Genomic DNA, 21,514 nt, shown 5'->3' with positions numbered 1-21,514 from the left:
CTGAGCGCCATCACGTGCCCCACAACCACTCCAGACCCATGTCCTCTGATCACTGAGCCCCATCTTGTGTACCACGCCCACCCATGCCTGACCTCCATGGTCCCACCAGCCATATCCCCCTGTCCCTGAGCCCCACAGTTACCCCCAGTTGTGCCCTCAAGGCACCCCCGAGCTGTGCCTCCCTGTCTCTGAGCCCCACAGCCCCACCCCCAGCCACATCCCTGACCTCCCACCCTGTGCCCCACAGCCCCCTCAATCCTGTCCCCAACCTCACCTGCCAGCTGTGCCCTCCCATCCCTGACTCTGTGCCCCACAGCCACACTGAATCCTGTCCCCACATCCCCTACACCCCCCCCCCCCCCCGTGCCCTATGGCTACTGCAGCTGTCCCCCTATCCCTGTGATGCCTTCATCTTCACCCTCCATGTCGTTTCCCCCAGCCATGTGCACCCCTTTCCCCTGCAACTGTGGGGAAGCTCTGACAACCCCCACTCTACACCACCTCCACACTTCTGAATCCCCGAAGACCCCAACTCCCCAAACCCCTCAGACACTGGGACAGCCCTGGGGGGTAAGGCTAGTGCACCTCATGCCATAGTGCTGCCTTACATTTGTCACCCAGAGACGAGCAAACCTTTGCTGTGGGGCTGGGTCAGCTTCTGGGGTCCTGCATAGCAATGCAGGCAACACCACAGGAAGGTTTTCCCAGGAATCAATATCCTGGGAGCTTTCCTTCCCTAAGGAAACACCACAGGCTGTAGGGTTTGCATGTTTTAATGATGGTTTGGGAGAGATGTGGATAGAGTCGCTGGAGATCCACAAGCTCAGACGCCCGCCTGCCCCACACGCACATGCTAACGTGAGAGCAGCCGGGGACACAAACTGGGGCGTGGCGGGCTGTATGTACCCCACCATCCTCTCAACAGCCAGTTTTTTTGAGGGCTGCTGTAGCTGACACTGGCAATGAGACATGATTATGAACCTACGTACGGCAAAGCATTGCTCTCCTGGGGGAGGCACGTGTGGAGAACAAGAAATGCTGGGAGCAGAGACATGGAAGCAGGCACTGGTCACAGAGGGGATGGGAAGCAGGGCCACCTGGCCAAAGCGGCTTTTGAGCCTTTCTTGGACTTCTCTGGCATTTTCCATAGGCTGTGGCCAGCCACCAGATTCTGGCAGGAGCACAATAGCTGTTGAATGGTAATCACGACTAACCTGGTATGAGACAAGCCACATGGGAGTTACCTGAAACTTGGAGTCCAGCAGGAACCAGACCCTGCTGGAAAATGCAGCCAGAGCACCTGGGCCTGAAATCCTTCATGGCTGACATGAAGGGATACAAACAGGACTAGAGACTTTCCACAATGTGGTAGGTATCTTCTGGAAACCCAGCACTATCCTTTGTGAGAGCTCAGGAAAGAGTAAGACCCTTTTCTATTGACGTTTTAGCTGAACTAAGTTAGAAAATACTGTTGTGTATTCCTAAAAAAAAAATAAGTCTCACAACAGCTTCTGAGTATCACTGTCAAGGTGCACCCGTGACAAAACCATCTCCGAATCACCATCTCCTCCAAGCCCAGCAAAAAAGGCAGGGTACGAATAGCTGCGTCGCTTGTAGTCACGGCTCTACCATCAAGTTGAAGTCCCAGCTTCAGCTAAGCAGCAAAAATGGCCAGCTGCTATGTGCTGCAATGCAATCCACGGTGAAAACAGGGCAAGAAAAGGCCTTGGAGTTAGGCAGAGGTTCCTGAGGTCCTCCCAGCGGTACCAGCTGCTCCAGTTTTACCTGCATCCAGGCAGCCTTCTTGCCCTTAATCCATGTCAGTAGGAACCTCACATTACTGTGCAGTAAGGGAGCGATATGGTTTTTCATTTCTCTTTGGAGGGGAAAAGAAGGATGGGTCTGGGCGCTCCAGAAAAAAGAGCATTTCTCATTTCGTTATGATGCAGAAAGTTTTCTCACTTCATGCTTTGCTCTCTGCCCAAAAGCTTGTGAGAGCCCATCTCCTCTGCCACCACAGACGCATCCTGGGCCAGGGCGATTGCTATTTGATGTCCTCTTTGCTAGGCAAAATTTTTAAGCTCACATGAGCTAACATGGAAATGCCAATGAGATGTGGTGAACTTTGTAAGTCAAGTAACAACAGTCACATTTTATCTTGGAGCGTTACCACTATGCTTTACCTGGCCTGCAGTGAAATTTTGCACCTATACACTATCATAAGGTTAAAAACCACCAGTCCTTTCCCCCACACTCTCCCTGCTTATTGCCCAGCACTTCCCATCTCATGAACTGATGCATTCACGGTCCCTCTTCCAAATACCCACAAGGCCCAAATCCAGAGACCTGGCACTCAGGGTCTCACTGGAAGTGAAGCCAACCTGCCAACACCCAGGGAACAAAGCTGCAGCCCTGTTTTCATGCAGCTCCTGCTCCCTGTCACTTCTCAATGTGCATCACTGCAACCCTGCAGATGCAGATCCACCCTGCACTTCCAGGCATCGACAACTTCAGAGGTACTTGTGTGGCTCTTTGGGATGTGTCCTCTCTGTGATGCTTCCCTGTGGTTTTGCTAAGCACTCTGTTCCCTCCTTCATTAGAGTGGCCTTGTGAAATGGTGCCACTAATGGATTCACAGCATGTTCCAACAGATGTCCCTCCCATGACAGCACAATCAAAATGCATCACTCCAAGGAGGCCTGAGCACTTCAGTCCAGCCTACAGAAAGGTGTCAGGATCTGCTGCTGGCACAAAGACTGCTGAAATCTCCATCACGAGCATATATGAGTACACCAAAGCACTAGAATCTTCTGAGGGAGGCAGAAATTCCATTGCTTGATTCACTTCCCATTACACACAGGCAGCCAGAAGCTTGTAACCCCCACGACCTCTTCTTCTTTGTATGTTTTGCGTAACGAGGATCAGTTTATTTCAGTGCCAACTACCTTTCCCTGCAAAAGGCAGCAGAATGCATCCCTGACTACCCCCTAAAAAGCTTGCTGTGGTTAAAAGTGCCACTATGGTCTGCAAAGAGCTCTTCCTTAGGAGGCGTGTGCTGGGCTTGCGCTGAAAATTCAGATACACCTCACCAGGTAGGCAATATGCTAGGGACTCAAAGCAGACGTTAGCTCTGAAATTCAGGGACCTCAAGGAATTTAATCTCCCTTCTCCCCCCAAATAACTGCCTTTCCAGCTGTGTGGCAAACCTATACACAAGAAATCTCCCTCCTGGTCTACAAAACCTCACTCACCTTCTTTCTAGCTGGGACCAAGCTGTGGACGTGTGTTCAGGGCAGAAAATGGCAATTTATTGTCAAAATATTTGACAATAAATGGCAATTATTTGTTAAATGGAGAATAAAATTGGCTGGATCAAACTGGACTAAAATCATTTAAGTTGAAAGGTTTCTGATTCAAACCTCAAATGCATGAAGGTAGAAGCTGACAGAAGAGCATAAATTCACTGCAGCGTCTCAGAAGAAACTGAGATTTGGTTTCTGTTACTTGAAACACTCTTAACACAAAAGTGGTGCTAGAAATCCCACAGCCTGACAGTGAGCCCGGAGGTGTGTGTGTGGGTGTCTCTCTACCTCTTTTAAGCAGAATCCAGCTGCATCAGACTGGGATGGACACTGATTCAAATCTCATTAGGAAAAGGGATAGCTATAAATAAACAAAATTGCCTTTCTTGCTTGCGTTAATTCACTCCTGCAGTTCAGCACCCTTTTGGCAGCCGTTGCCTGAGTGTTCAGCCAACCAGCTTGAAAACTGACCAAAAGAAATGGAATTCTTGGTGTTCCTGGTCTCATGCATCCTGCAATGCAAGAGAGCTTGTTCCTTTCTATGTAACAGAGCAGGAACGAAGGAAAGGAGTCACCTGTTTGGAGCTGAGCTAAGGCACTAATGATACAGTAGGTGAGGAAAGAAGTAACACAGCAGGAGAACTTCTCAGCCATGACAACCCAGAAGATCATAGTTTTCTTCGCTCAATTCCCTTAAAAATCCTACTGTTATCTCTAGAGAAAAGGAGGAGCTAATACAGTAGTACAGTATCCCTGTTGGGGTTTCTTTGTAAGGTGATTTTGTTGTTCTCCCAGAGAGATTTGATCAGAGTCACATGAGCTGTTTCTGAAGTGGATATTGATGAATGCAGGCAGTTATCTGAGCAGCTCTGGCTCATCACAGCTCTGTGTGGGTGGCTTTTTTGTTGCTTTTCCCTACGATTTCCCACAAAAAAAGAAGCCTGTCTCTCTCACTTTTTGGCATGATGCAGAGATAAGCCACCCAATGGGTGCAGTCTCTCCCTGGGCACACCGGAGGCATTCCTGTCGTCATCACAGCTTGACAAAGATCGACGATGGCTGGCTCATCTTCTGCCCAGTGTCGCTAAGGGGGAAAACGCTAGAGATGGCTACATCCACAATTCCTTGGCAGAGCTCTGCGTACAGCTTCCTAAGAGATGAGAGAGAGAATCAGACGCCCAGGCAGGACAAACCAGCAGGCCCTTGACCAATTTTTCATAGACATGCTTTTTCCCAGCAGGATCTACAAGATGACAAAGACGAAGAGGGTGGAGTTGTGCTGGGGGAGGTTTAGATCGGGTATTAGGAAAAATTTCTTTATTGATAAAGTGGTGAATCATTGGAAGAGGCTGTCCAGGGAAGTGGTGGAATCTCCATCCCTGGAGGTATTCAAACGTGTAGATGTGGCACTTCAGGACATGGTTTAGTAGGCATGGTGGTGTTGGGTTAATGGTTCGACTGGATGATCTTAGAGGTCTTTTCCAACCTTTATGATTTTATGATCTCTTCCACCTCCTTCCCACCACTGCAGCAACCACCTTCTTTTTCAACACTGCTCCCATTCCCAGTATTGTCCTCTCCCGCATGGGACCACAAAACCCATTATCTAAGTTTACTGTCAGAACAGGCTCCTGACCACAGTCTCCCCCGCCCTCAGGCCCCAGACTTGAGTCACTGTAAGATGCACAGGGGCAGAAAACAGCTAAGCACCCCCAGTACCAGTCTTCCAACTCAGGGAATTGCAGTTATTGCACCAGACTGCATTCCTATGGGGATGTGTCCCAGAGGGACTGCTCTGATGCATTCATGGTTTGATGAAGTGCTGCACTAGGCTGCAGCTGTGCACATCAGCATGTGAAGAGGTACAGATGTCCCAGTATCCTCTGGAAATGTGGGAAGTGTTTCACCATGGCACAGCTCACGAAGAGCAGGATAAGGGGGAAGAAACAATGTGTTTGAGAAATGAGTTAACAATAGCTTCGCTTCTGGCTGAAGGAAGTACAGGTGTAATCTCCCTGAACGTGCTGGCATCTCCAACATTTTTAGTACCAAAGCGTTCTTTATCAGGATTAGCAATGTTGTTCGCCCTGTCCCTTTCGGGCTACGTGACAGTAAGATACTTTTTCAGCTCCTGGGAATGTTACTGTTTTCAGCAGCCAATTTTTGTCTCTTAAATGGGAACTGTGATATAGGTGCTATAAATTAGAATAACCCTGAAGAAGAGAAGCCACAAATACCCCAAACCTAACCTACCTCAGCTGCTTTCAATGGCTTCCAAATGCCCACAGAGGAACAAACCAAATGGGGCACTACTGGAACCCAAAACCACCCAGCAACAGCCAGATTCTACCCATATAGCAACACAGGGAGGTGCAAGGCAGTACTGCACCATGGCGCACATGGTGAACAGGGACAGCCTGGACACAAAGAGCTCCCCTAGCCCTGAAAAGGCATGTGAGCAGGCTGTCTGATAGGTTTGACATGTATTTTTTTGTCTGTTGTTAGTGACCATCTAAACTAATTTAATCTACATCTAATCTAATCTAATCTAATCAAATTCTAATACAGTGATGTACAGCCTGTTCCATTTTGCTGGGCTTATATCCGATACAGATGCCCATTTAGCAAAGATTTCTAGTCTTCTGCAGTTGTCACAATCACATAATACAGCACCTCCTGTTCTGCCTATGCAGAGATGTTCATGGCATGACTGTTTGACTGTTCCAGCCTCCCTGTGGTCAGTTGTTCTGGTAGCTTCATATTCTGAAAGTTAACAGCATGTTTTTCAGACCATGTTTCTCTCTAGAAGTGATAACAAGGTGCAGAAAGGCCATTACTTACACTTATTCCTATAGAAACCAAGGCCATCCCCAGGTTGATGGAATGCTGTAAGTGAAAGAGGTAAAGGGAGGAGGGAGGAGTGCAGGGAGGAGTGGGCAGGACAGGTGACTCCAAACTGACCAACAAAGTATTCCATCCCATACAAGTTTTGCTTGGGATAAAACTGAGCAATCGCGAGGGCCAAGCTCAATTCTTTGATGGCCAGTGTCCAATACAGATCTCACCTCTTTCCGCCCCCCTGCCTCCGATCCCAGATCCATGTGTTCCTGACTCCTGTTCCTGAGTCTAGCCTAGGACCTTTCCCCGTGCCTGCTCTGCCGTATCTGTGGTGATGTAGTCATCAGGGAGGGCAATTTTGTATATTTGCACATACTTTATTATTTTCTTATTAATAATATTTTCCTTATTATTGTTTGATTAAAGCTGTTTTAGTTTTAGTTTCCAAACCACAAGTCTTTTTCCTCTTACTTCCTATTTCCCCTTTTCGCAGGATGTTGGTGGAACTGGGGCACAATGGCTTGTGTTTAGCTGCCAGCCATGCCGGGCTGGGGCTAAACTGAGACACTGGTGGAGGCTTTGACCCAATATCTGCAGCATCCATGTTTAATTCTGCAACATACCTTGAAGCCAACAGTGTCAATAGAAATGACACAAGTTGATTAAAAACCATTTGTCCAAAAATTTGATGTTAGTGCCTCACCTCACATGGAAAAAAGCTGGGGGATACCAAACATAGAGACAGGAGCCAGGAACTTAGATCAACTGGCACTTGGAGCAGTGTCTGGTATGGTTTAACCTGGAAAGCTCCCCCTCCATTTGCTTTCTTCCACCTTTGTCACTTGGAGTCGGGACACATATTTTGGGTGAGGCATGTGAATGGTGGCATGACAAGGGCATTACAGAAACTGATTACTCACTGGGCACACGCTGGGGCCCCATTGACTTCTATCAGCCAGACCTTCAGCTCCTCATCCACCATGAAGTCAAAGCCAAAGAGCTGGAAGCTCTGGTAGTGAAGATGCTTTGTACTGATTGCAGGCTCTATACACATAAGGCAGCTTCTGTAAAGGGAAAAACAGAAACCCAAGATGAAAAGCCCGGTGGACCCATGTGTCGTATTGCAGCTTCTGAGAGCACGTGCATAGTGCAGGTAAGTGCAGGGGTCCCTGTTGTCTTAGGACTGCTTGGAGAATTAAGCAGACAGAGCAATGCTTTCTGCTGCCCACATGCAAACACACAGGCAGTGTTCCCCTGCAGTCCCTTCAGACCTGGCTTGTGTTGTGATTCCTGGAGGCCTGATATCCACATCACTTTCCCAGCCCCAAATTACAAGCTATATCCAACACACACCATGGTAACCAAGTGTCTGCAAGAGAGATCATGCAACCACCAAAACACACATGGGGACACCTCTGAATTAACTCCCCAAGAGACAGAGGGCAGCATCCACCCTCAGCACTGGCTTAGGCAAGCTGAGAAACATGTGCAGTTGGAATCTGGAGCAGAAGGCAAAGCCATAAAGGACTGCACCAGGTCCCCAGGGAACTGCCATTGAGAACGGAGCCTCTGAGTCCCTCAAAGATTCTATCATTGTCTTTCTGCTGTAACAGCAATGCGGTACTTGCAAAGTAATTCCACCATAAAGAATCAGCTTTGTCAAGACCTGGATTCCCTGCAACAACACAGTCTCTGAGATCTCTCTCCAGGCACGTCCTGTGGCCAGGAGGGAGCTGGCTCTGGGTGGACTAAGACAACTTATACCAATGAAATGTGCTTGCTGATGGACGGGGAAGCACTGAGAGCCTGCAGACTCGGGAGTGATTTGAGTCACTTCTCAGGTCCAGAAGAGGGCAAGAGAGCTAGGGAAAGGACTGGAGAATAACTTTTATAAGGAGCAGCTGAGGGAAGTGGTACTGTTTAGTCTGGAGAAGGGGAGGCTGAGGGGAGACCTCACTGCTCTCTACAACTGCCTAAAAGGGGGTTGTAGTGAGGTGGGTGCCAGTCTATTATCTGAAGTAACAAGTGACTGGACGAGAGGAAATGGCCTTAAATTGTACCAGGGGAGGTTTAGATTGGATATTAGGAAAAATGTTATTACTGAAAGAGAGGTAAAGCATTGGAACAGGCTGCCCAGGGAACTAGCGGAGTCTCCTTCCATGGAGGTGTTAAATAAACACGTGGACATGGCACTTCAGGACATGGTTTAGTAGACATGGTGGTGTTGGGCTGCCAGTAGCACTTGATGAACTTAGAGTGATTCTATCATTCATTTCCCCTCTTACACCTTCTGTCTTTCTCTTAGCCCTGTCTTTCGACCTACCCTCTTCCCTTACCAAGTGATCTCACTCCATCCTTCTTCAACCACAGCTGGCAAAATACAGACACACTGACACATACCCTTGAGAGAACAGAACTTCTGAGGTGACTTTTCACTGAGCAATGATGTTGGGGTGTTCATGCCTTTATCTTAAACCTACCTCTGAGTTGCCACACCCGATATATGCAATTTAAATTCTTCCCTTGTCAGTCTGTCTACTTCCCCAGCTGTGTCCATACACATTTCCTGTCACTGAAGGGTTTATTCCCATATGCGACAAGCAGCTGGCTACCTTATTATGTGTTTGATTTGCAGTAAGATGCTATCCTCAAGCGTTGTGTTCAGGGCATCCATGAGATACTGGTTGAACTCCTCGAAGAACATTTCATTCCCTTCTTCATACCGCCCGTAGTTTTGGGAATATTCCTTCTGGATGCAGTGATTGGTCAAGTGGCAGGTTTTGTCCTGGAAATTAGCACTATTATATGGTTCGGAAGAGGTCCGCAGGACACCCTCTCTGTAGAGGTAGATATTATATTGATGATCCACGAGAACCCAGCTCCTGGAGGGCGAGAGCACAAACTCTAGTCTCAGTGGCTTAAAAAGAAACAGTACAAAAATGAAAACCAGTATTATTAAAGAAGCAGAAAAGGTTACCTGATGTCAAACTTGCGATGCCCTGGCTCTAAAAGCAGAGGCTTCTCCAAGTATTTCTGAATCACATGCACTTGTCCCTGCTCATCGATGAAGTCCAGGAGCTCTGTAGCCTCTGAAGAAATCAGGATCCCTTCCCCTGGCACAGAAAGACAAAGAGAAAATAAGAGAGAGGATCCTCCTACCTTTGCTGGAGCTCTTTCCAGGGCCCAAGTGGACCATGGTTGATAAGCCTCAAAACCCACATCTCCCTGTTACCGCACCACAGGGTGTTTGACTCCTCTGTAACTGGTGCCAACACAAATAGGAATGCAGGGTACTCAAGATGGCACAGCCTGCTTTAGGTTCCTCTGCAGCACGGTGGCTATTTAGGTGTGAGTGAATGCACAGCAGACAAGGACCTTGGCAAGCAGTGAGGCAGTTGCTTATTTTGGGGGATTTTGTTTGCTTTTTCAGTGTTTTCTTCCAGATGGGCTTGGCAGGGGGTGGCACACGCAGCATCCTAGAATGGTTTGGGTTGGAAAGGAACTTAAAGCCTATCCATTTCTAACCCCTTGCCGTGGGCAGGGACACCTCCCACTGGACCAGGCTGCTCAAAGCCTCATCCAACCTGGCCTTCAACACCTCCAGGGATGAGGCAGCCACAACTTCTACGGGCAACATAGGTCAGTGCCTCACTACCCTCATAGAAAAACATTTCTTCCTCATATCTCATCTAAATCTCCCCTCTTTCAGCTTAAAACTGTTTCCCCTCATCCTATACCCACACTCCCTGATTAGGAGCCGCTCCCCAGCTTTCCTGTAGATCCCTTCAAGTACTGGAAGGCTGCTATTAAGGGTCTCCCAGAGCCTCCTCTTCTTCAGGCTGAACAACTCCAACTCTCAAAGCCTGTCCTCATATGGAAGGTTCTCCAGCCCTTGGATCATTTTTGTGACCTCCTGTGGACTCGCTCTAACATATCCATGTCCTTCCTGTGCTGAGGACTCCAGAACTGAATGCAAGGATCCAGGTGAGGTCTCATGAGAGCAGAGTAGAGGGGCAGAATCACCTCCCTCAACCTGCTGGTCTCACTTCTTTGGAGGCAGCCCATGAGATGGTTGGCTTTCTGGGCTGCAAGCGCACATTGCATTTTATTCAGCACTTGTTGAATTTTTTGTTGTTCCCTGCTTTTCAGCAGTTTGGAGAAGGGGAGGGTGGCAGTTTTTCAGGTTTATTATTATTATTATTATTATTATTATTATTATTGGGAGTTTTGTGGGTTTTTATCCTGGACTCAAGGTTTTCTCCCCTTGCTTGGCTTCTCTGCTGCCAGAGGTGGCCACAAATGCATGCTTGCACAGTGGTCTCCTGCTCACGAGTTAATTTAAGTCAGTATCAAAATAATGGCTGAATTAGGAAAGGCACTATTTAAAAATCTTCAGCCATTTAGTCAGTCTTCTCCCTGCTGTGGAAGCTCTTCATTGAAGGAGTCAGATGTGCCTTTTAAGCGCTGCCACATTTTGGCTGAATCTGCCACTGTTCATTTATTGCAAGAGTCCAGATACAAAACTACTGTTGCACAGGAATGAAGAGATATCATATCCCTTCTGGGGTGTGATAAAGGGATGGCACAGTGCCACAAGAGCGGTAAACCAGCTCAGGTACAATTACCTAACACCTCCCTTGTGCTATTTCCAGTCTTTAGGCATTTAGTTAACTTTTTTTGACTAAACCTTATGACTCCGTCTTAATTTTGTGCTGAGTGTTGCAGAGGAAACACTGAGTGAAACTAAACAAACCCTTCAAGGAGGAGTGCACAAGTTTGGAGCACCAGCATGGTTTGACAGGATCATCCCATGGAAAATGCTCCTAGCCGTGACTTCTGAATGTTGCTGTGGACACAACCCTGCAGGTACTTTCACTGCTCCGTGCTTTGCATACCTGTGAGTCACAGTTTCCAAGCCCCACTGACCCCCAATCCATCCTAGCACCCTCCGACTGGATGGAATTCCTTTCATAAGAGTACCTCTCTCACCCATGTTTTATGTGGAAGGCAAGGTATTTAGTCCTCTGATCACAGCAGAGCCAGGTAGAACCTTGCATTGGTACAACCACAGGCCATGCACTGTGGAAGGAGGGAAGCATTATCTCTGTAAGCCACTAAGGCCCCTGCAGAGGGAAGATCAGCAGGCACTTGTTCTGCACTGGACAGATGGTGAATCGAGGGGGAGGTTAGCTTAACCATGGACCTTCTCAGCAACCCAGTGAGGCAGCAAAGCAGCTTATGTGGAGCAGCTGTCCCTTCTCTCACACGAAACCTCAAAACCTCTAGCTGCAGTTGAAAAATCTCTCAATTTGTAAGTCAAGACATCCTAAAGCTTTAATTTTCTTTTTATTGACACACAGTCAAGCTTCCACTAGACCTGTCCTGAGTCAGGGGCGGTGCCTGAGCTGGATCTGCCTCAGTAATTATTGCCTACAAGCTTTCTTCATCAAAAGTAATCCCCAGGCATTTAAAACTTCCCTCTAGAAGATTAACATGAGGGTCTGCTTTCTATTTTAACTCCCCACTTGAGTTCTGCAGCACACTGATGAATACGAAAGGTTACTCTGCTTTAACACAGAAGAGATTGCACTCGAATAAAGTATGTGGAGAGCTTAAACTTCCCCATCCTGAATCAAACAACAGCAACGCCCTTTCCAACTGCTGATTGATTCTTCGCTAGTCAGACCACACAGAAACGCATTCCCTCACCAGCATAATGAAAGGATTCTCATCTTCCCTTCCTCTTCAACGACAATAAGCATAATCTTCTGATGCTTCTTGGTAACACAATAAAGACTGCAGAGCAGTGATGGAAGTCAGCATTAAGCATGGTTTTATCACACTGTGTCCCTGCAGCCACCTCTGGCTTTTGTGTTCTCTGCTGATTTTTGTAAGACTGAATCCAAAGCGACTCTACAAATACGAGTAACATGTGTGGGCTTGTTCCCTGTGAAAAGACCAGGTCCTTCCTTGGACTGGGCTCTGCGTATATGGCAAGGCAAGTTTTCATAAAGCCATTCCAATAATGCCCACAGTACTGCTGTAAATGACAGACAGCAGTGTTACCAGAGCATTACATCTACAGCTGTGTCCAGCTACCTCATCTAATAGCTCAGTATCACTGCAGAGCAAGCAATGCAATGACCCTGGAACAAGGAAGGACACACTATCATTAGCTATCTATGGCCTTATTCAAATTAAAAGGATATACAGACATTGCACTGTTTGTCTTTGCTCTAGTACCTTCCCCTGAGGCTCGGGTGCAATTCCAACGCATTAAGCTCATGGCTGCTCAGCCAGCCTCTCAACGTGACTACGGATAAGCCACTGGCACCAGGCATTTGGGCTTGGCAGAAAGACAAGCAGCAGTATTTCTGCCCAGGTGAAACCAGTCTTAGCTGCAGCATTGAGAGCTGAGCTCCCTGCTCTTGAAGGCTGCTGTCCTCCTCCTCATATCCTATTCTGGTCCCGTTTATCTCCTGCTTTCCACATTCCCCTCACTTCATGGTCCCTTATGCCTTCTCCTTACAGCAAACCTTACCATATTTTTAAGTGCATGCATAAAAACTGGAGGTCCTGTCACCGACATCCATGCCCAAGGTAGCATGTGCATGTTACAGTGCTTGTTGTCAGCCTTCAACAAGCCACCGAGCGTAGAGAACCCTATGCTGGCTTGACTGACACAGAGCTGTTATGCAAAGCCCACAAATATCAGCTGGGCTTAGCCAAACCCCAGGACTCTACTGATAATAACAAGGAATAACAAGAAGTTAGCTCATTTTGCTGGAGACTGAACCTTTGGCACCAGCTGAGGACTTGGCGATCCACACATTGCCTTCTTTGCCTTCCCGACGCTTGTTGTAAGCTGCCAAGAAGACTTCCCGCTCATCTGTCCTTGTGTTGTTTATAAGATGGCGAATTCCATTCTGTGCTGGAGCCACAGGGGTCTTCAAGTTTGTTGGGTAAATCACATACGACTCAGGGAACCACGTGCAGGACTCCGATAGTTCAGGACTTGTCTTGATCAGTCTGGGTGAAGAAAGACAGGCTGTTAATCTCCAGAGCATCCCTATCTGTGTGGACATCATTTAGTAAGTAAAAATAGTCATTAACTGGGCTCTTTTGCTTGGTGATGAATAGCAGCTTACAGACAGTCTGTACTAAATTATTGTATTGTCCTTGGACTCCTGAAATAAGACACCACGGCAACCCCAACCTGCAGCCAAGCCCTGCTCTTTGAACCAGACCTGCACTCTTCCATTAAACATTTTGCAGATGCTATGGATATCATGAAACAATCAGCAGGGAAGTTTCTAAGTAACTAGAGCTTGCAGTGCATTTCCTGCATCATCTCTGCACAGAAGAATGGAGAAGGTCCATTTGCCAACATGGAATGGGGCAGGAAAGATGCTGTGATCACAACAGTCAAAAGGGAAGCCAGAGCAGTAATGTCCTATGTGCTAGTGCTTAGCTCTTGATCCCATCCTCACTGAGATCTGATCCAGTGTCCCATCTGTGGATGAAGACCAACTGGGAACCCACTGAAAGCAAGGACACAGTTACACATTAGATGTCCCAATGTGTCTGGGATCCCCCTTGCATCATACAGTTTCCAATCTCTCCAGCAGATCTATTCTACCAGTGATGTCTACGGACACCAGTAAATCCCTGTTAGTGAGGCTCAGGCCTGTTTTCTTTCAGAGTCAAGGAAGCTGCCTGCCTCTCTGAATGCCCACGCTCTGTTTGCATAAGGCCAGAAGCAGAGGACACAACTGGGTGACTGTGTTGAAACACAGTCAGTCAGCGACACATCAGGAGCCTTAAGGACTGTCATTTGTGGTCCCTTGGGCCAGTAAGTAGCTTGATGTGTGGTTGACCCCAGTTAGAAAGGTCAGTCAAGCTTCAGGAGAGGAAAAAAGGGTGTGGAAGCACTTTCAGCACTGCCTCCAGACCACAGGCCACAGAGAAACCCAGATGGGGAGCACTGGCAGTGTTTGTTTGAAAAATACTCTGCTAGTTCTTGATAAACACCATCACCACTGCAAAGACAGCAATTGGGACCAGGTTCTTTGTAGGGGAAGGAGAAGCCTTGGATCAACAGACAGAGTGCAGGACTGCACCAGGGCCACAAATACGATCCGAGGGCTGGAGTACCTCCCATACGAGGACAGGCTGAGAGAGTTGGGGTTGTTCAGCCTGGAGAAGAGAAGGCTCTGGGGAGACCTTTGAGTAGCTTTCCAGTACTGAAAGGGGCTACAGGAAAGCTTGGGAGGGGCTCCTGATCAAGAAGTGCAGGGATAGGATGAGGGGGAATGGTTTTAAGCTGAAAGAGGAGATATTTGGATGAGATCTGAGGAAGAAATGTTTTCCTGTGAGGGTGGTAAGGCACTGGCCCATGTTGCCCAGAGAAGTCGTAGCTGCCCATCCCTGGAGTTGTTCAAGGCCAGGTTGGATGGGGCTTTGAGCAACCTGATCCACTGGGAGGTGTCCCTGCCCATGGCAGGGGAGTTGGAACTGTATGGGCTTTAAGGTCTCTTCCAACCCAAACCATTTTATGACCAGCAAGAGGCAGCACAGATACTAAAGTGGAATCAAACGCTTGACAGAGACCAAGAGCTCTGACACAAAGATGCCCTGATGGCTGCAGAGTTTTCTCAGGGATGAGGGTTATCTGCAATGAAAGCTAATCCACATTTCCCCAGGAGACTCTAGCACAGCTGCTCATGCAGAAGTAACTCCCAGAGCTCTTTCTGGAGATATCTTCAACTGTTTGTTTGACCAACAAATCTGATTAGCTAAAGGCACATTAGTGACTCATCTCTGTATGAAACAGAGAATAAAAGGGGTAGGTTTTAATTAAATGTCTACAAGGAAAAACAGCAGCAGCAATGTTGTGTGGGTTTTTTTTTTCCCTTTTGATTTGGCTCTAATCTGATTCAATGCTCTCCATGGATTCAAGCAGATGTAATTCAGTGGAAATGGCATTTCCCCTGAAGTTACAAAGAGGTCTCTGTGCACGCGGATAGCTGTAGCACAGGAGTCAAGACAGCACATGCTAGGACGCTCCCAGGGCAGCTGTTCCATAAAAAAAACCCTCCCAACAGGTTCAATGGCTAAAGGAAAATTTCTGCCAATCCCATGCAACATTCCAGTGCATTTCTTACTTCACCAGCGATGCTTTGCGGCACAGTTTATCTGCTCCTCTGTAGTAATTCACCAGCTGCACAAGTCCAGGTTCATGGCCTAAAAAGTGGAAACAAAGAAGTCAGGCAGACTTGTCAATGAAGGAAAAATATCAGCTTGGGACAAACGTGCAGTAGGGCAGAGGAAGGAGTTCAGTTCCTTGCCCTGCATCACAGAAACAGGCTCCAAGCTGGTACCAGCTCCTGTCTTTTCTTCCTTCTAGTCGTAAAAACCCAAGCATTCACCCAAGTCCGTTTTGAATCTGACACTTCCATAGGAAAATAATTCACACTGTGAACTGCCACTGCCACACAAAAGCATTCTCCATGTGCTGGTGGCAGTTTTAGAAAAACCAACATTTTAGTTGCTCTTCAATGCAGCATGCGGATGCAGGGAAGCACACCATGATGCAAAGAACACAGCTTAGGACTCCCTGTTGGACCCGATACCACAAAACACTAGCAAATGTTAAAAGATTTTGAGTCTTGCTTCCCTCTCGCAGTTTGCAACAAGCCGCCTTGGATAGCTGAGGTGGGAAGGGACCTCTGGAGGCCTCTGCTCCAACCTGCTATTCTGTCAAAATCTGCTACAGGTCCTTGTTCCAGTGCTTGACTGCCATCCTATGTTCCTCTGACGGGCTCTGCTAGAGTCACTCCAGGGTGTCTGTGCCTTTCTTGTACTGGGAAGTCCCAAACTGGTCCTAGTACCTAGCTGTGGCCTCAGAAGTGCCACAGGGCAGGTACCTCCTTGCCAATATTGGAGATGACGCCTTCCTTCACCCTCTCACATCACATGAACACTGGTGCTCAGCTGGAAGCTCTGCAGGGAAACATGGTATCAGCAGCTGTCCAAAGTGTAACGCAAATCTGGGCAACACCATGCAGCCTCTCCCATGCAACCAAACACGGATGTGCAGGAGTTGTGCACTAGCTGGGGCAAAACCTGAGCCACTGGTGACAACAACTGATAACAGCATTGATGGGGAAAACCTGATGGAAAGCTGCTCTGGTTTGAAATGTCCTAGTACAAGGGAGACCCTCAAGTGTGGTCGATACTTCCAGCCTCACCTTCTCTTTTAAAAGAAAAATATGTGTGGGAGTCATTAAGGCTCTGGAAAAGGATTCATAGTTTTAGTTATCCTCTTTGGTGTTTGCCTGAAAAGAAAGGCCCAGAGCAAACATTACCTCAAAGATCAGACAGATGCAAGATCACAGAGAGTGAATATCCATTTCAATCCTGAAGTCATGGCACTGACCTGATCACCGTTTTATTTCCAGATCTTCGAATCACAGAATCATTAAGGTTGGAAAAGACCTTTAAGATCAGCAGGTCCAAGCATTAACCCAACACCACTGCGTCTACTAAACCATGCCTTTTGAACACCTCCAGGGATGGAGACTCCACCACTTCCCTTGGCAGCCTCTTCCAGTGCTTTACTACTCTTTCAGTAATGAAATTTTTCCTAATATCCAATATAAATCTCCCCGGCACAATTCTAGGCCATTTCCTTTCATGCAGTCACTTGTTACTTGGGAGAAGAGACCAGTACTATTTCCTTCCAACAACCTTCCTGGGAGCTATGGAGATCAATGAGGTCTTCCCTCAGTCTCCTCTTCTCCAGACTAACCAATCCCAGTTCCCCAAGCCACTCCCATAACCCTTGTGCTCCAGACTCTTCCCCAGCTCCGCTGCCCTTCTCTGGACATGCTCTAGCCCCTCAATGTCCTTCTGGCAGTGAGGGACCCAAAACTGAACACAAGATTTGAGGTGAATCTTTACATACAAGATAGCTGCAAACCATTTCCAGAAAAGATCTGTAACTTCAGGCAATCCAGTGTGTCACCAGCACTGCCATGCACTAATTCACAGAAAGAAGTTAGCAAAAACCATCCAATTTTCTTCTGTTTCCAGTTTATCAATTTTGCTTGGTTCCTGGAGGAATCGAGGTCCAGCAGGAGACGCCACCACTCCAAGTGGGCTCTGCTCCTCAGTCGTCAGTCCACCCTGTCACCAGCGACACAGAAATGGGGCTGGTGAAAAGAGAAGGAACAGGAGCAGCTGAAACCTGCTCTGAAACCACTGCTGTTGGATAACCCTGACCTGCTGGGATGCACATCCCCATTTGTTACCTAAGCATCTCCACAGAGCAGTGGCCTATGACAAGGAGTCCAGTGGTCAGCAAGGAGCAACCATAAGGCAGGAAGGGGAACGGGTTCTTGGCATGTTGTGAGGCTTGCACCATGCATTTAGCAGGGTTAAAAGGCTGCCAAGGCTCTGAGCAAACTGTCGATCCTCCCTTGTCTGGCAGGGCACAGTCTGGTATCCTCTGCTCCCTGAAGCCTCTGCTGCCTGTTCCTCTTCTCCCGCCCCTCAGCACCAACTGCCTTCCCATTAGATAACATGCAGACACTCACAGCTTAAGGGCACAATTCCACAAGAATTAAGAATATCAGTGAGTGCAGCAGAACTCCCTGCAGCTGGGCAGAAGCAGTGTTGCGTGTAAAGAGTCTCCTCCTTCTACCCCTCTCCCGCATCAAACAATCCAGCTTAGATCCGAGTAACGCAAATCCCTGCAGTTCCCTGAATTAACATCTGCTTCCACTGAGTAAAGCCTTCAGGAAAATCAAACCAAGGCAGCTTTGAAGCAACGGTTGTACATCCTCCTAAACCTACCCTCCTGAGCAAAAGAAGATGTACCAAATTAAGCATGTTATTTAAGGTGAAAGAGGAAGAAATGTTTTCCTGTGAGGGTGGTGAGGCACTGGTACAGGTCGCCCAGAGAAGTCACAGATGCCCCGTCCCTGGAGGTGTTTGAGGCCAGGTTGGATGGGGGTTTGAGCAACCACAGTGGGAGGTGTCCCTGCCTATGGCAGGGGGTTGGAACTGGATGATCTTTAAGGTCCCTCCCAACCCAACCCATTTCATAATTCTACGATTCTTGCTCTGAATCTACGGATTTCAGGCAACCAGCTCCTACTGTAGCAAAACGGGTGAAAGCCACTACCTAAGTGTGGTCCCTTTCCATGGGTCACAGATGTGATAAATGAATAAGAGGATGCAATTTTTGGGCATCCCATGGCAACACATGCTGAAGGGCTTGCTGAAGCCCTTCCATCAACCCAGGGCTATTCTTAATGATGGAAGAGCTTAGCAAGAGATGGTCCTGAGTCCACTAAGGTTGGAAGTGCTGTGCAGGCCCACTCAAGTCAAAGAACTGTATTTGTTCTGCAATGCTTCCCGATGCTCACAGCCCTGCCTGCTGGCCACGTTAAAGCACTGTTCTGTTCACTGTGCCTGGCTGCTGTCTGTGTGTGCATCCTTGCTGCTTAAGACTCTCTTGGTGTCTCCCTCCCTGCTGTAGACACCAACACTCGGAGGTGACCAGATGGCATTGCCATGTCTTGGGGACTTTCCACTCACACATGCACATGTGGAGACAAGGGAAGAGAAGCTGGAGCTGGTAACTTGCAAATCTGAAGGAATGGTCAGTGGTGATCCAGCAGTGCTGGGTCTCAACTGCAAGAAAGAGGCTGCAAAAGCTGTCCTGTCCTGGGGCGAGGGGCCTTCTCCTGCTCTGACATTCCCACAGACAGAAGCAGTGCTGCAAAATCACCCCAGTAAGGGAGAAACCAGGGACAAGTACAGGGAGGGTCCTGACAGCCATCGCATGCAGGCATGGGGGACTGCAGGAAGGAAACAACGCTGCTCCACTGGGGTCTGCAGTGTCCTCATCCTAAACATGCTCTGATAGGAGCCAGTGCAGCAGCTGGCACCGTGCACAGAGACCTGCCAGCCTTGTGGCTCTGGCTAGCTTGCCCCAAGATGTGGACAATGACAGTGCATCTCTGCTCCCTGCCGCGCCCTACGATGCTGCCAGTGCCTAGCTTGGCTCTCCTTGCTTGCGGACAGCGCAAGGAACTCTCCCTCCCTGCACCTGGGGAGCCACAATGCTGTGCTGGCAGCCCTACCTTCCAGAGGACAGGCGGGGGACAAGGGAAGCTCCCAGGTCTTGGTAGTGTGGCAGAATGGGTCAGACAGCAGGGGAAAAGGGCAGGGGGAAAGCAGCCTGATCCTGCATGTGTAGAGTCTCCGGAATAACCCTCATTCTGCTCCAAGCAGGGACTAGATGGGCTGTCATCCCTGCAGACATACATTCCCAGGGCACGGGTTGGAGCATGCCTGGTTCAGACCTGTTCCAAACCACAAAAACACCCCCCCCCCCCCCAAACCTGTCCCAAACTACAGAACATCACCTCCCCCCGCAAAACGTGTATGCTCGGCACCGCCATGTTCCTGCCCTGCATCAGGGAGGAGGATGCCACTGCCACCACTTCTGTGTCCCCTCAAATCTGCTCTGGGAAACCAAATCCCCTGCAATGTTGCAAAAGGTGCACGGCTGTAGGACCAGGATGGGAGTGGGTGTGGCACCCTAAGGGTCTGCGACATGGGGAAAGTGCATGGTCCAAGGTGCCCTCCAGCCTGGCCTGGGTGTTTGGGGAGGGGCATAGGTGAAATCACACTTCAGGAGCTTACGAAGGGAGATCCTTTGTGCCCTGGCTGATGGCTGCAAGCAGCGACACGAAACTCCCCTTCAACTCTGTTCTGCGGTGCTGGAGGCTGAAGGGGGACTGCATGGAGGTTAAGGAGGGGTGCAGAGGGGCCGAGGGGAGGAAGTGAGGGGAGCCTTACCCAGCCCCCTTCACTCCCTTTGATCTGGGGTCCCGGGGGTGCAAGGCAGCTGAGGGGAAACTGCATGGAGGCTAAGACGGTGATGCAGAGGAGCTGAGGGGAAGGGGTGCACGGGAGCATTACCCAGCCCTCTCCCCCTCCTTTGTTCTGGGGTCCCGAGGGCTGAGGTGACGGGGGGGGGCGCAGGGAAGCTAAGAGGGTGGCGCAAAGGGGTTGAGGTGAGGGGGTGGAGGGGAGCCTTACCCAGCCCCCTTTCCTCCCTTTGATCTGGGGTGCAGGGGGCTGAGGGGAGACTGCATGGAGGCTAAAAGGGTGGTGCAGAGGGGCTGAGGGGAGGGGGTGCAGCGGAAGCTTACCCAGCCCCCTTTCCTCCCTTTGATCTGGGGTGCGGGGGGAGGCGCAGGGGTGCAGGGTGGGAAGGCCGGGGGTGGCTGCCGGGGATCCTCACCGAGCCTGCCGAAGGGAAGCCGGTTCCTCTCGCCCAGCATGAGGTTGAAGCGCGGGTTGTCCCTGCGGAGGCGCCGCCACTGCCCGCTGGCGAGCAGCAGCCGACTCACCTCGGCGTACACGCTGCTGCCCTCGTCCCGCACCACGAATGTGTACATCCCGCACCGGGGGAGGGGTGACACACACACACACACTCCCGGCCCTGCCCTCCCTGCCCTAGCCCGGCCGGCCCAGCGCGCCGCGGCCCCGCCTCGATCGCCTCCGCATGGCGGGGCCGCCGGCGGACCCGGCCGGCAGAGCGGCGGCCGGAAGTGACGTCATAGGGCGGTGCGGGGGGGAGTGCCCCGCCTCGTGCCGGGAGGGGGAGAGCAGGGTAGGCACGTGACCCACGCGTGCCTGGGGCTGCGGCCCCGCTGGTTTAAATTGCAGGGTGGGGGGCTCCGATCAGACATTGGGAAGATGGGGGTGGTGAGGCGCTGGAAGGGGTTAACCAGAGAAGTGGTGGCTTCTCCAGCCGTGGAGGTGTTCCAGGCCAGGTTGGATGAGGCTTTGAGCAGCCTGTTGAAGTGGAAGGTGTCCCTGACCATAGTAGAGAGGTTGGAACTGGGTGGGCTTTGAGGTCCCTTCCAACCCAAACCATTTTACCATCAGCAAGAGGCAGCACAGACACTAATGTGGAACTGAATGCTTGAGAGACCAAGAATCTCTAAGGTCCTTTCCAACCCAAACCGTTATATGATTCTATGCTGTCACACCCCCACAGTCCTGCTGCTTCACACACCTGTACTGGCTGCTTTGCACACTCATGCTGCTGCCCTGCATGCCCACCCTACTGTCTAGCAACTCCACTCTGCTGTCCTGCACACCCGCGCTCTTGTTCTGCACACCCATGCTGCTGTCCTCCACACCCACCCTACTGTCTTGCAACCCCACGCTGCTGCCTTGCACACCCACCCTACTCCCTGCACACCCACGCAGCTGCCTCACACGCCCACACTGCTGCCCTGCACACCCACGCTGCTGTCTTGCACACCCACGCTGGCTGCTCTGCACAC

At 49.7% G+C, this 21,514-nt stretch overlaps 1 protein-coding gene across 1 annotated transcript; it reads right to left on the bottom strand.

Moving 5' to 3' along the window:
* Window positions 1–757: 757 nt before the first annotated feature.
* On the bottom strand, window positions 758–20,770 carry TTL (tubulin tyrosine ligase). Its single transcript, XM_054063210.1, has 7 exons — window positions 20,461–20,770; window positions 15,305–15,383; window positions 12,937–13,169; window positions 9,118–9,253; window positions 8,753–9,022; window positions 7,061–7,204; window positions 758–4,452 (listed from the first exon to the last, which is right to left on the bottom strand). The coding sequence occupies exons 1-7, from the start codon at window positions 20,615–20,617 to the stop codon at window positions 4,335–4,337; spliced, it is 1,137 nt and encodes a 378-aa protein (XP_053919185.1). The 5' UTR covers window positions 20,618–20,770; the 3' UTR covers window positions 758–4,334.
* Between the last annotated feature and the right edge of the window lie 744 nt (window positions 20,771–21,514).

Source organism: Cuculus canorus, chromosome 3 (genome assembly GCF_017976375.1).
Source record: "Cuculus canorus isolate bCucCan1 chromosome 3, bCucCan1.pri, whole genome shotgun sequence".
NCBI lineage: Eukaryota > Metazoa > Chordata > Aves > Cuculiformes > Cuculidae > Cuculus > Cuculus canorus.
This window is presented reverse-complemented; position numbering and strand designations above follow the sequence as displayed.